General features: G+C 43.2%; 2 protein-coding genes across 2 annotated transcripts in view; both read right to left on the reverse strand.

The window, feature by feature from the left end:
* Positions 1–3194: 3194 nt before the first annotated feature.
* Positions 3195–12832, reverse strand: part of LOC124129299 — a 28087-nt gene continuing 18449 nt past the window's right edge. Inside the window, exons 13-17 of the mRNA XM_048389511.1 lie at positions 5606–5714; positions 5350–5422; positions 4679–4825; positions 4313–4452; positions 3195–3679 (exon numbers count right to left, since the gene is read on the reverse strand). Coding sequence (XP_048245468.1) covers positions 3448–3679; positions 4313–4452; positions 4679–4825; positions 5350–5422; positions 5606–5714 — 701 coding nt within the window. The 3' untranslated portion in view covers positions 3195–3447. The remainder of the gene's footprint in view (positions 3680–4312; positions 4453–4678; positions 4826–5349; positions 5423–5605; positions 5715–12832) is intronic.
* On the reverse strand, positions 7974–11954 carry LOC125376925. The gene is made up of 7 exons (XM_048389514.1): positions 11822–11954; positions 11109–11431; positions 10304–10458; positions 9815–10067; positions 9549–9654; positions 8585–8681; positions 7974–8058 (listed from the first exon to the last, which is right to left on the reverse strand). Exons 1-7 carry the CDS (start codon positions 11871–11873, stop codon positions 7989–7991), a joined length of 1056 nt encoding a protein of 351 aa, XP_048245471.1. The 5' UTR covers positions 11874–11954; the 3' UTR covers positions 7974–7988.

Raw genomic sequence — 12832 nt, forward strand, 5'->3', positions numbered from 1 at the left:
GGGAGGCACTGCACACGAGAAAGGTACCAAGCGAAAACACCGTTTCCCCATGGCATGGTAGTCCCATTGGCATCTTATACGAGTTTATTAACATGTAAGCACTGGATAAAGGATTTCATGTTATGATGTTACTTTTCTCAGTAACTGAGAAATACATCAATATTGTTTTCACACTTCTCACAAAGAACCCAGCGTACAGATTCAGGGTTAAAGATCCAGAAATATACTAAAATATATTTTAGAAATCCCACGCTGGGAAAATATATCATGAGTAAGTCTTATTTCTGCTGGTGGTCCGTCACCGTTACATACAGCACGTCTGACTTCTGCTACTGGTCCGTCACCGTGACAAACAGCACGTCTAACTTTTGTGGCCATGGCAACACCATTACATACAGCACGTCTGACTTCTACTAATGGTCCGTCACCGTTACGTAGATCATGGGAAACTCATGTATGGTGATGGGAAACCGTGTGTGGTGATGTAAAACCCAAGTATATTGATGGGAAATCCGTGCATAGTGATCGGAAACCCGTGTATGGGGATGGGAAACCCGTGTATGGTGATGGAAAACCCGTGGATGGTGATGGGAAACCCGTGTATAGTGATGGGAAACCCGTGTATGGTGATGGTAAACCCGTGTATAGTGATGGGAAACCCGTGTATGGTGATGGGAAACCCGTGTATAGTGATGGGAAACCCGTGTATGGTGATGGGAAACCCGTGTATAGTGATGGGAAACCCATGTATGGTGATGGGAAACCCGTGTGTGGTGATGTAAAACCCAAGTATATGGATGGGGACACCCGTGTATAGTGATGGGAAACCCGTGTATGGTGATGGGAAACCCGTGTATAGTGATGGGAAACCCGTGTATGGTGATGCGAAACCCGTGTATGGTGATGGGAACACCCGTGAATAGTGATGGGAAACCCGTGTATGGTGATGGAAAACCCGTGTATGGTAATGGGAAACCCGTGTATAGTGATGGGAAACCCGTGTATGGTGATGGGAAACCCATGCATAGTGATGAGAAACCCGTGTATGGTGATGAGAAACCCGTGTATGGTGATGGGAAACCCGTGCATAGTGATGGGAAACCCGTGTATGGTGATGGGAAACCCGTGTATAGTGATGGGAAACCCGTGTATGGTGATGCGAAACCCGTGTATGGTGATGGGAACACCTGTGAATAGTGATGGGAAACCCGTGTATGGTGATGGAAAACCCGTGTATGGTAATGGGAAACCCGTGTATAGTGATGGGAAACCCGTGTATGGTGATGGGAAACCCATGCATAGTGATGAGAAACCCGTGTATGGTGATGAGAAACCCGTGTATGGTGATGGGAAACCCGTGCATAGTGATGGGAAACCCATGTATGGTGATGGGAAACCCGTGTATGGTGATGGGAAACCCATGTATTGTGATGGGAAATCCATGTATGGTGATTGGAAACCCGTGTATGGTGATGGGAAACCAGTGTTAGTGATTGGAACACCCGTGTAAGGTGATGGGAAACCAATGTACGGTGATCGGAAAACCCGTGTATAGTGATGGGAAACCCGTGTATGGTGATGGGAAACCCATGTATTGTGATGGGAACACCCGTCTTTAGTGATGGGAAACACATGTATGTTGATTGGAAACCAGTGTTAGTGATGGGAAACCCATGTATGGTGATGGGAAACCCATGTATAGTTATGGGAAACCCGTGTACGGTGATGGGAAACCCGTGTATGGTGATGGGAAACCCGTGTATAGTGATGGTAAACCCGTGCATGGTGATGGGAAACCCGTGTGTGGTGATGGGAAACCCATGTATTGTGATGGGAAACCCATGTATGGTGATGGGAAACCCGTGTATAGTGATGGGAAACCCGTATAAGGTGATGGGAAACCAGTGTTAGTGATGGGAACACCCGTGTATGGTGATGGGAAACCCATGTATGGTGATGGGGAACCCATGTATTGTGATGGGAACACCCGTCTTTAGTGATGAGAAACACGTGTATGGTGATTGAAACCAGTGTATAGTGATGGGAAACCCGTGTATGGTGATGGGAAACCAATGTATTGTGATGGGAAACCCGTGTATAGTGATGGGAAACCAGTGTTAGTGATGGGAACACCCGTGTATGGTGATGGGAAACCCATGTATGGTGATGGGAAACCCGTGTATAGTGATGGGAAACCCATGTATGGTGATGGGAAACCCATGCATAGTGATGGGAAACCCATGTATGGTGATGGGAAACCAGTGTTAGTGATGGGGACACCCGTGTAAGGTGATGGGAAACCCATGTATGTTGATTGGAAACCCGTGTATAGTGATGGGAACCCGTGTATGGTGATGGGAAACCCATGTATTGTGATGGGAACACCCGTGTATAGTGATGGGAACACCCGTGTATAGTGATGGGAAAACCCGTGTACGGTGATTGGAAACCCTTACTTTTTTTGCGTGTTAATTTTCCTGAAATCTTGCACTGTCCGATTTTTGGATGTTAACGCGGTATGTCTGATTGAAACATTATTCGATCGAAAAAATGCACAAAAGGTGATAATTACTTATGAAAAGTACTGTACGTGATTGAACTTTGTGTATGAACTATGTCGGTTGCACTTGCACTCCCTGATAACTGCCATATATCCCACCTCATTCAGATGGTATGTATTAGTGTCGCCATGATCAACGACCGTGGGTATAGGTCAGGGACAGATATGCTGGTTTTCAGTGGCAGTCAAGATAATGTCACAAGGTGCGGATGTGTGTCTCTTGAGGACGCCCACCACACACACACACACACACACACACACACACACACACACTCTCTCTCTCTCTCTCTCTCTCTCTCTCAACAACAAAAACACACACACACATGTATATACATACACACACACACACACACACACACACACACACACACACACACACACACACACTCTCTCTCTCTCTCTCTCTCTCTCTCTCTCAACAACAAAAACACACACACACATGTACACACACACACACACACACACACACACACACACACACACACACACACATACACACACACACACACACACACATACATACATACATACATACATACATACATACACTCACCCACACACGCGCGCGCACACACACACACACACTCACACACATACACATACACATACACATACGCATACACAGAAAACGAGAAAGTGTGAAACATGTTTATTCACTTGCATTCTAGGGTATATTACAATACTGTTATATATTACATTACAGATGTACAGGTTTATGCGGTCATTTACACATACACACATTCCAGCTGTTGTCTTTGCACGGCATTTCATAGGCCATGTCTTGCTTACAGCTCAATCACATTTCAGAGAGATTGAATTTCGGCTTGGGCGCTATTCCAGGTATTGCAAAATTAGATTGTATCGGAATGAACGCTTCTCGTAGTTAATCATGCCCCAAGACATGCGCCTGCTGTGAAACTGAGGGTGGCTAGACCTCCTGCTCCGAGAGTACAGGTCACAGGGGAGGATTTACCATCAACGTTGAACCAGAAGGAGACATTTTCGTTGGCAGCTCCAGTGAGGCTGATGGTGATGTCATCGGCAATGTTGATGCCCGTCACTCTCTGGGGTGACATGGGCACCCACTTGTCTAACTCACCCTGGATGAGAACTTGTTTGCTGCAGGAAAATATGTTCGAAAATTTTATGAAATATATTCAGTTATAGCTGTTCTAGGCGTCGTAGGCTTCGTCATTGTCCACGTATGTTAGTTTCAGTCTTTAGTACCTTCGTGTCACATGGATTTTCAATAGAGTAATAACTTCATTGCATCAGGTCATCCAATCTTATCAAGACATCAAGTTTCTACGATTATCACGGGGCGGTCGGGTAGGCTAGTGGTTAAAGCGTTAGCTCGTCATGCCGAAGACCCGGGTTCGATTCCCGACATGGGTACAATGTGTGAAGCCCATTTCTGGTGTCCCCCGCCGTGATATTGCTGGAATATTGCTAAAAGCGGCGTAAAACCATACTCACTCACTCACTCACTCACTACGATTATCACGAGCATGATCAAAGGTCAGCCCTTCAGACGATATTATAGCTATTGTGAATTTGGTTCCAGCACAGCAGTTTGGTTCTTTATCACCTGGAATCTCTCATATTATCATCAATGCACTTACTCTAATCACCACCTCGGCATGTTACTCATGTTATATCCTGAGACGCTGGTTATATTCCTTTAGTCACTACTGCTGTCGTTTCAGTATTGACATATATCTCTACATGACTGAAATGAAGTAATACACATACCCATTAACGGTCAACACAGGCGATACATAGAAGAGACAGAAGTCAGTAATGGTACAACCACTCAATGACAAAGGCTCTGAGTCAGTCAAGGGCTGGATCTTGTCGGGGTTATTGGCTGGGAAGACCATCGAGCTTGGAAACTGGAAATAGCACAGGAAACATTCGTTCAAGTTGTATTGCCGAAAGTACATGTACGACTTGTACGTGTACCTAAACCTGAATATACAGATATCAATAGACATATATATATGACAGATATCAATTTTTAACCCCTGATTTTCTGCAGCGTACATCATCGTGTGTTCAGTACCAGATGGTACACAACCCCAAGCGAGACATGATAGGATCTAGATAGTAACATGTTACCCCTTGATATCCAGCCATGCAAGGCGTCATGTTGAAGCTTGCCCGCAGATCAGCAGCCAGGACGATACCATACTTGTTCTTTCCGCCAAAGTCTGAATACGTGGACCACACCTCCCCATCAGGACCTTCAAAATCTGACCAAGCCATCTGGAAAATAAACGTGGGCAATGTTACATACACACTGCAGACTAGACTCCACAGTCTGGTGCAAATGTCCAGTCAAGTTCTTTATAAACAATCACGTTTGAAATATAGACATTTTGCATATGTAAGCATTATATTTGAATTCTTAACTGTCAGACGGGTGAACATAGCAAAATTTGACCAGTTACCATATAAGCGATTTTTGATAATGTCATCCATATCTCCATTTAAGTCTCTCATTGGTTCTCCGAATTGTGTGTTGCATGAGAAGGTAATTTGTAACGGGTGATTGTATTATAATACCCAGATAAGGATCAGCAATAAAATGTCAATGACATTACTGTACGATTGTAATTTTGAAGATTGTTGTCAATCCAGCCCCTGCAGAATGGAATAATAAGTATGCAGTCATAACTATATTCAGAGTACCTGATGACACCTTATGATAAAAACCAAGTTTTATAATGTGCATGGACTGCATTCACAGCCAAAGGTCAGTATTCGAGTAAAGCAAGGAACACAGGTACCCTCCGTAACATGTTGTCAATGGCAGCCGCTGGTCGCGATGGTTTCAAGATCAGACCGTCAGCATTTACAGATCTATAGAAAAGATGAAGTGACAGTGAAGAAAGGTGTGATTACTAGGTTTCTATGACAACGGGAATAATGAAAAAGTACATTAAATAGTCATGTTGGATATGATTAAACATGGAGGAAAAGTTTGGAATAAATCAAAATTATATGTCGTGAAATACGCATTTAATTTGGAAATGGCCGACCTACTTCATGATGAGTGTCCTGTTCATGCCCCCGACCATGTCACTAATTCCTACTGGGCCTGTACTCAAGGTTGCAACCACGGCGTTCAGGGACGTGTGCGGTTCCGTAGCATCTGAAACATATTCGGCAATGACCATAAATTGTATCCCTTTCTGAATATAATCATGATATGATAAAATATTTTGACATTTTCAAAACATGAAATGACATTGTTAAGATTAAATTTCACAAATAGTAATGTTCATTTTCTACACACTGTATGCATTTCCGGGTTGAACGCTGGTTGTCCAAAAGTTGTCCTTGAAAGGTGCGATGCCTATTGCCCAGGCCAACAGTGACGTCACGCCTATCCTCCAGTTGGTCGAGCCTGGATGGTAATCAAAGCTTGCACGCGCCTGGAACAAACGTTTCACAACAATGCACAACTTGCACAAGCCTATCTAAGGTGTGTTTCACGGGTCATTGCGATACAGTCTCATGGTTATAGTGTTCGTTCGTGTTCGAGTCCTGCCACTTGTATCCCTGAACTTTATTAGAATCGGCGTCAACCATAATCTCTCTCACCTGTGTGACGACAGGTATTTCCAGGGACTGCAGCATATGTCGCGGGTAGGACATGCAGTACTGGATGGTCAATCCGTTCTTGGCAGCTCCGTTCCCCATCTGAGTCAGCCATTGGCTGCCTAGGTCAATGTCAGTCAGGAATTTGTTTATTTGTGTAAATTCATCATCGAGGAAATCCTACAGAAATGAAAAAAACAAAGAAACCTGAACTTTACCATCATCCCGAGGTTTGACATTTTATCAATGTTAGAAAGAATATGTTCATTTATAATTAGCAGTTGAATATGTTTATTTCAAAGATATAAAGGCCTCTAGCCTATAGTACAAACTATGTTTGTGAAATGTAAAATATGAGTACAATGTGACTAAATTAAGCAATGTTAAGTTATGTTTGGAATTTGTCAGTAGGCGCTATTACCTGTTCGTAGACAAACAGACCCCATTTCCTTGCATCAGAGAGCAAATCTGTCCAGAATCTCTGAATAGGAATGAGATACATGACTCGAAGTGTAATAATAACGGTGACATAATTTCAGATAATTTCCCATAGAAAATAGTTGAGTTAAGAAATATCGTTCTCCAACTAAAATGTACACATATGTTGTGTCAGTACCTCTTCCAGCGGTACTGCCTTGTGTCCATCCATCAGGAATTCATATTTCCCCCCATTAGCAGTTGCATACGTAGTATTGCTTGACCTAGATGTGCAGAAACCAGGAATCGCTTCATAATCGCACATTGACACAAATAAAATCCCTTTATTAATGTCATGTGAACATGTCAAAACATTTTACATGTTATTTAATGTTAGTATATAGGATTATGCTGCACATCTTCAGATGTGTTGATTGATTGACTTACATATTACCTAGAAGCAAGTATCAAACGTATCTTGGATTAGTGCTGATATTAACGTCGTAGCATTGTGAGAAATGTTAATAATTTTCGTAAGCGTTTCTAAAATGGCAAAATAATTCGATATTTCGGAATTCAAAGAAATAATTGATCTGGCTTACCAGAACATGCTGTGGGCCACGACGGGAAATTCCGTCTTGTTGTAAAGCCACCTTTATCACAGGATGAAGTAGAGTGGAACATTATTAGTTTCACCCACCAAACTCGAAATTACATTCGGGAAATTGTAACTTGATGGTCTGAGATAATACATGTCGTCACTGCAGCTAATATATGCACTCCACTTAACAAATAGCATCTCTATACCTGTAAATATTTTCGACAACCATCAAGGTTTCATTTCAAGTATATGAGGGGTAGCAAATTGATTGATAGCGATATGTAATAATTATAATTATTACAAAAATGGGAACTAAATAGATTGAGACAGTATTCACGTAAAAGTAAAACATCTCACTGCATTCCATTGGGGAAGACGCTTGGTTGAGCTGACCACGTCACGATGCCATGGTCGTTGTCCCAGTAGTACCACCACGCGTCGTAATTATGTACCTGGCGAGTAAACAACAAAGTCCTTGTCCCAGTAATTATGTACCTGGCGAGTAAACAACAAAGTCCTTGTCCCAGTAATTATGTATCTGGCGAGTAAACAACGAAGTCATTGTCCCAGTAATTATGTACCTGGCGAGTAAACAACAAAGTCCTTGTCCCAGTAATTATGTACCTGGCGAGTAAACAACAAAGTCCTTGTCCCAGTAATTATGTACCTGGCGAGTAAACATCAAAGTCATTGTCCCAGTAATTATGTACCTGGCGAGTAAACAACAAAGTCATTGTCCCAGTTATACCACCAGACGCCATACTGAATTTACCTGGCGAGTAAACAACAAAGTCATTGTCCCAGTTATTATGTACCTGGCGAGTAAACAACAAAATCGTTGTCCCAGTAGTACCACCACGCGTCGTACTGAATGTACCTGGCGAGTAAACAACGAGGTCATTGTCCTAGTAATACCACCATCCGTCGTACTGAATATACCTGGCGAGTAAACAACGAGGTCACTGTCCCAGTTATTCTACCACTCGTCGTACAGATTGTACCTGGCGAGTAAACAACGAGGTCACTGTCCTAGTAATACCACCGCTCCTCGTACTGAATATACCTGGCGAGTAAACAACGAGGTCACTGTCCCAGTTATTCTACCACTCGTCGTACAGATTGTACCTGGCGAGTAAACAACGAGGTCACTGTCCCAGTAAAACCACCACCCGTCGTACTGATTATGCCTGGCGAGTAAACAACGAGGTCACTGTACTAGTAGTACAACCACGCGTCGTACTGAATGTATCTGGCGAGTACACGATATCTCTGTCCTAGTAAATACCACCACTCGTCGTACTGAATATACCTGGCGAGTAAACAGCGAGGTCACTGTCCCGGTAGTACCACCAGTCGTCGTACTGTATGTACTGGAGTATTTATGGTTTAACATGAGTACTGACCTGACGGGTACCCCAACCTGTCCGATGTAGCTCTTGATGTCAAGCACCGTGTCCTGGTAGTTCTTTCCCTTCTCCTTCACATTGTAGTAATACGCCCCTGAACAAATGAAACCGCGTATATTTCCAAAGACATTCAGACTGAAAGATGCTAACGATGTCACGTTCTAATGTCAGGACCAAAGGTTTTGTATTCTCATTACCTTATCTTCCACCTGGATCCTGTTCGCTGCTAGGTGGACTCAAACAATATCGAACAAAGCCACTTGCCTTTTGAGTGAGTGAGTGAGTTGGGTTTAACGCCGCTTTTAACAGTATTCCAGTTATATCGCGGCGTGTCAGCTTAATGTGGGAGGAAAGCCCGAAGTGATGCAGATCTCAGACGTTTACCACTTCGGTGAAACCCACGAGCACAGGTATGGTGCTGACAAACCTAGAAACATAATCGGGGCGAACCGGGATTCGAACCCATAATCAAAGGTTTCTGGCGTGCCTAAGGGACGCAACTCTGCACAGCGAATCGCGGCGCCTTAGACGACTGGGCCACCCGTGCCCCCCTTGCCATTTGAAACACTTCATACATTGTACATGTGTTTCTGTGTTGCGCAGGTCTACAACTCTAGAAACTCTCAGGAATGCAACTTGCACGCGCCTGTACAACTATGTGAATAACGTAAACATGAATGTAAACTCAGGGTCCGTGCATCAGACCTAAATCAGCTCAAGAGTTATTGTGAGTGGCAGCATTGTGCTTGTGATGTTTTAAACCACCGGTTGGCGCAATAATTATGACGCTGGTGGTAGGAAACACATCAGCATGAATACGGTAGTGCCAGAAGAAGGATCATGATAGATTATCTGGTTCTGGAAACTAAGGAACCCAACTCTGCACGTCCGGCAACAGAGAGCCATGGTTATCATTGAAGACAGAAAGTCAAAGATAAGACCTCTTTCAAAATATTCTCACCATTGTCTGTCCAGTATCCTAAGTAGTTGATCGTAAAGTCGGACTTGACAAACTGGTCTGTTCGCCCATGCCATTTTTGCAAAATGTGACCCCAGCTCACGAAAGCCTGCAAAACATATTCGCAATTAATTCTTATGATACAAAGAATGCAAAAGAAAATTTGCTTAAAATAATGAATGTTAATATATTTCTTGAAGCTTGCAAAACAAGCATGAGATATTGATGGCACTTAATGCTGTTTTTTAAGGTTAAGGACGAATATGCACCTTGTTAATGCCTTGGTTACCACAGAACAGAATAAAACTGGTTTCTACACCAAGTGGGATGTCTTCCACAGCGCCCATCGTGCCCAAATAGACATTGTCCCCACCGGTGCTGGCGTTCTGACGCCATTGTGATGAGGACATGAACCGGCTTGCAGGGGAGATAATCAACGTATTTGCAGTCTTCTCTCGATCAAAAATGGCCAAAGGCCCGCTTTCGATCCCGTCATCTATTTTGAATGATGATGGCCCCCATCTGTAGATAGATAGATAGATAGATGATACGACGATGCCATGGATCAACAGCGAACCTGACCACCCGATCCCGTTAGTCGCCTCTTACAAAAAGCATGGTCGTTTCTGGCGACAAGTGTGGGTTGTTGAAGACCAATTTTGACCCGGATGTTAGGGGTGTAATTAATTTGCAATTTGGTCCGTTCAACACGCAAAAAAACAAAAATATATATATATATATGTTTCGCATATGCTTACTGTCCAGCCTTTAGACCCTCACTACCAAACATTAGCCCAGCGTAACCAAGGTAGCCCAAAGGAAAGGCCGTCTCTTGAATTTGAAATCCAGGAAAGCCAGAAATGGTGTAGTCGCTGCTGTTGGAGGCGGTGTTGTTTGCTCCATTGATGTAGCGCTGTTGACATCATTGATGAAAGGAAACATGAAGACAACGTGTCCTTGAAGTATTCACCCCTCGGAACAAGTGTTGTAAGGAAGTACCATAACAATATTAAACAAATTGAAAGTAGAGTATCAGTCCATAACTGTATAACTATATTCAGCTTTAACCACCCTTACCTCCGCCAAGGGGCGGTGAGGTAGCCTAGTGTTAAAGCATTCACTCGTCACGCCAGGGACCCTTGATCGATTCCCACATGGGAACAATGTGTGAAGCCAATTTCTGATATCCCGCACTGATATTGCTGGCATATTGCTTAAAGTAGCGTAAAACCATACACACTTACCCACACACTTACCTTGGCCAAAGTGAAACGTGAGTCAAGGAACAATAATGCATTGAAAAAATACCAACATGTTATTCTCAGCTTGTGATGAAAATATCAAGTTAGGAACTTAAAATGCCTTTAAGCCTGTCTGGCCGGGTGGGTTTGTTTTCACAGAAAAATATTAATATTCACAGAAGCAAATGATGTATGTAAATATCAAAGTCAGGAACAATGCTGTTTGTTTCGCGACAGAATTGGAAAAGCTACACCAGCGTTACATCCGTTTCCGTATGCAATTTAGAAAGTAATTTTTGACTCCTAAGCTGTGTGTAATCACCTGTTTGAACAGCATGAAAGGTATGGCCGGGTTGTTGTAGGTGAATATGCTTGGATCTGGTGTGTACTGTACAAAGCTGGCCTCGATCTGACTGGACCCTGCCTGGTACAGGAAGCTGTTGGCCTCCCACTGCCCTACGACGTCCACACCACTGGACTGAGTGTTCTTGACCAGCTTCAGAGATCCATCGGCAGAGGAGAACACTTGGCCATCGGCTCTGAAGAAGGTGGGGGCGCTCTTCAGCCACACATCTCTCTGGACAACGACGTTGTATGTGCCGTCATCGTTGACGTTCACAACAAAGTCCTGCTTTTCCTCTGAGACTGCTCAAACGTATTCATTATTAAAACAACAGTTTCCTCAGTAATAAGTAATATGTAAGTAAATACATACAGCATCACCTTATTCACTAAAAGAACTGTTGGCTTGTCAGTAAAAAATGCATAGATTATATCAAAATCACAGAATATGTAACTAAAATCAAAGAAGTTTTTTTTGAAATTTAACACATTGCACATTTATATATAATATCGACTGATGAAAATAATATATTATTGAGAAACATACATGTATATTTCTTCAAATGATGTCTGAGTGGAATGAAATCTTTCTGCGTGTATATTAATCCACTAACAAGGCGTGATCTTCTGTTTTCAAAGTAAATTAACCCTTTCGCTGTTGCCGTCCATTGTTTATGTAGAATGCATACTTACTGACACAGAGCGACAGAGACAGAAATAGGTAGATACAGGCCCTGGGGCACATCTTCAAACGGTGTCGACTCGCAATCCTATGATACGACTTACGCACCTCTTGATGGGATGCATACAATGTTATTCACTATCTGAAATGATAACAAGTTGAGTCAAGGCTGGTGTAGGTACGTATAACCTTTGTATTACTGATGCGTATAAAACTCCTGTAAGTCAGTGAATCGTCCAGGTTAACATATATCGATACGAATGAACAAGAATAAACCAAATGTCAATGTATTCATAAGTTGATAAGGATGTCATATGGTAAAGAGAGGTTCCAAGTACCCCTGCATGTAGTAAGAGGATAATAGATCGAGTCACCAGGCTCGATGACCTAGAAGATTTCGTGTTATTGCTTTGTCTGGGCAGCCCCCCCGCCTCCGTGGTCTTGTGGTAGAGCGTCCGCCCGGAGAGCGGAAGGTCCAGGTTCGATCCCGGGCCGCGTCATACAAAAAGACGTTAAAAGATTGTACTTGTTGTTACCCTGTCTGGCGCTCGGCATTAAGGGGCTAAAACAAGGACTGGTCGGCTCGGAGTCAGTATACTGTGTCTGAGTGGGGTATTCATGTTAAACTGCGGCATGGTATCTCAGTGAGCTAGCACTATAAATCGGCATCAGTCCGGACTAGTACAAGCAGCCACACACACACATACACGTGCATGCACGTCGCTATATAAGTGCAATAATCTTGGACGCGACGTTAAACCCAATTTCACCTCACCGGGGCAGGCCCCCACCATGCTGCTTGGCTATTGTCGACTGATATGTTAATAAACAAAACAAAACCCGACAACATTTTTCTGCTAGGGGACATTTGAGAAGATATGCTTATGTACTGATTTAATTATTTCTTCAACTTATCATATGAACATGGAATTTTGCTGACTGCCATGCGGTGTGACACATAAGCTATGCTTGAGGGTCTAACGTGAAAGAGGAATAAACGCTGCTCTCCGGGCAGACGCTCT

Source organism: Haliotis rufescens, unplaced genomic scaffold (assembly GCF_023055435.1).
Source record: "Haliotis rufescens isolate VD_foot unplaced genomic scaffold, xgHalRufe1.0.p SCAF_8, whole genome shotgun sequence".
In the NCBI taxonomy this organism is placed as follows: Eukaryota; Metazoa; Mollusca; class Gastropoda; order Lepetellida; family Haliotidae; genus Haliotis; species Haliotis rufescens.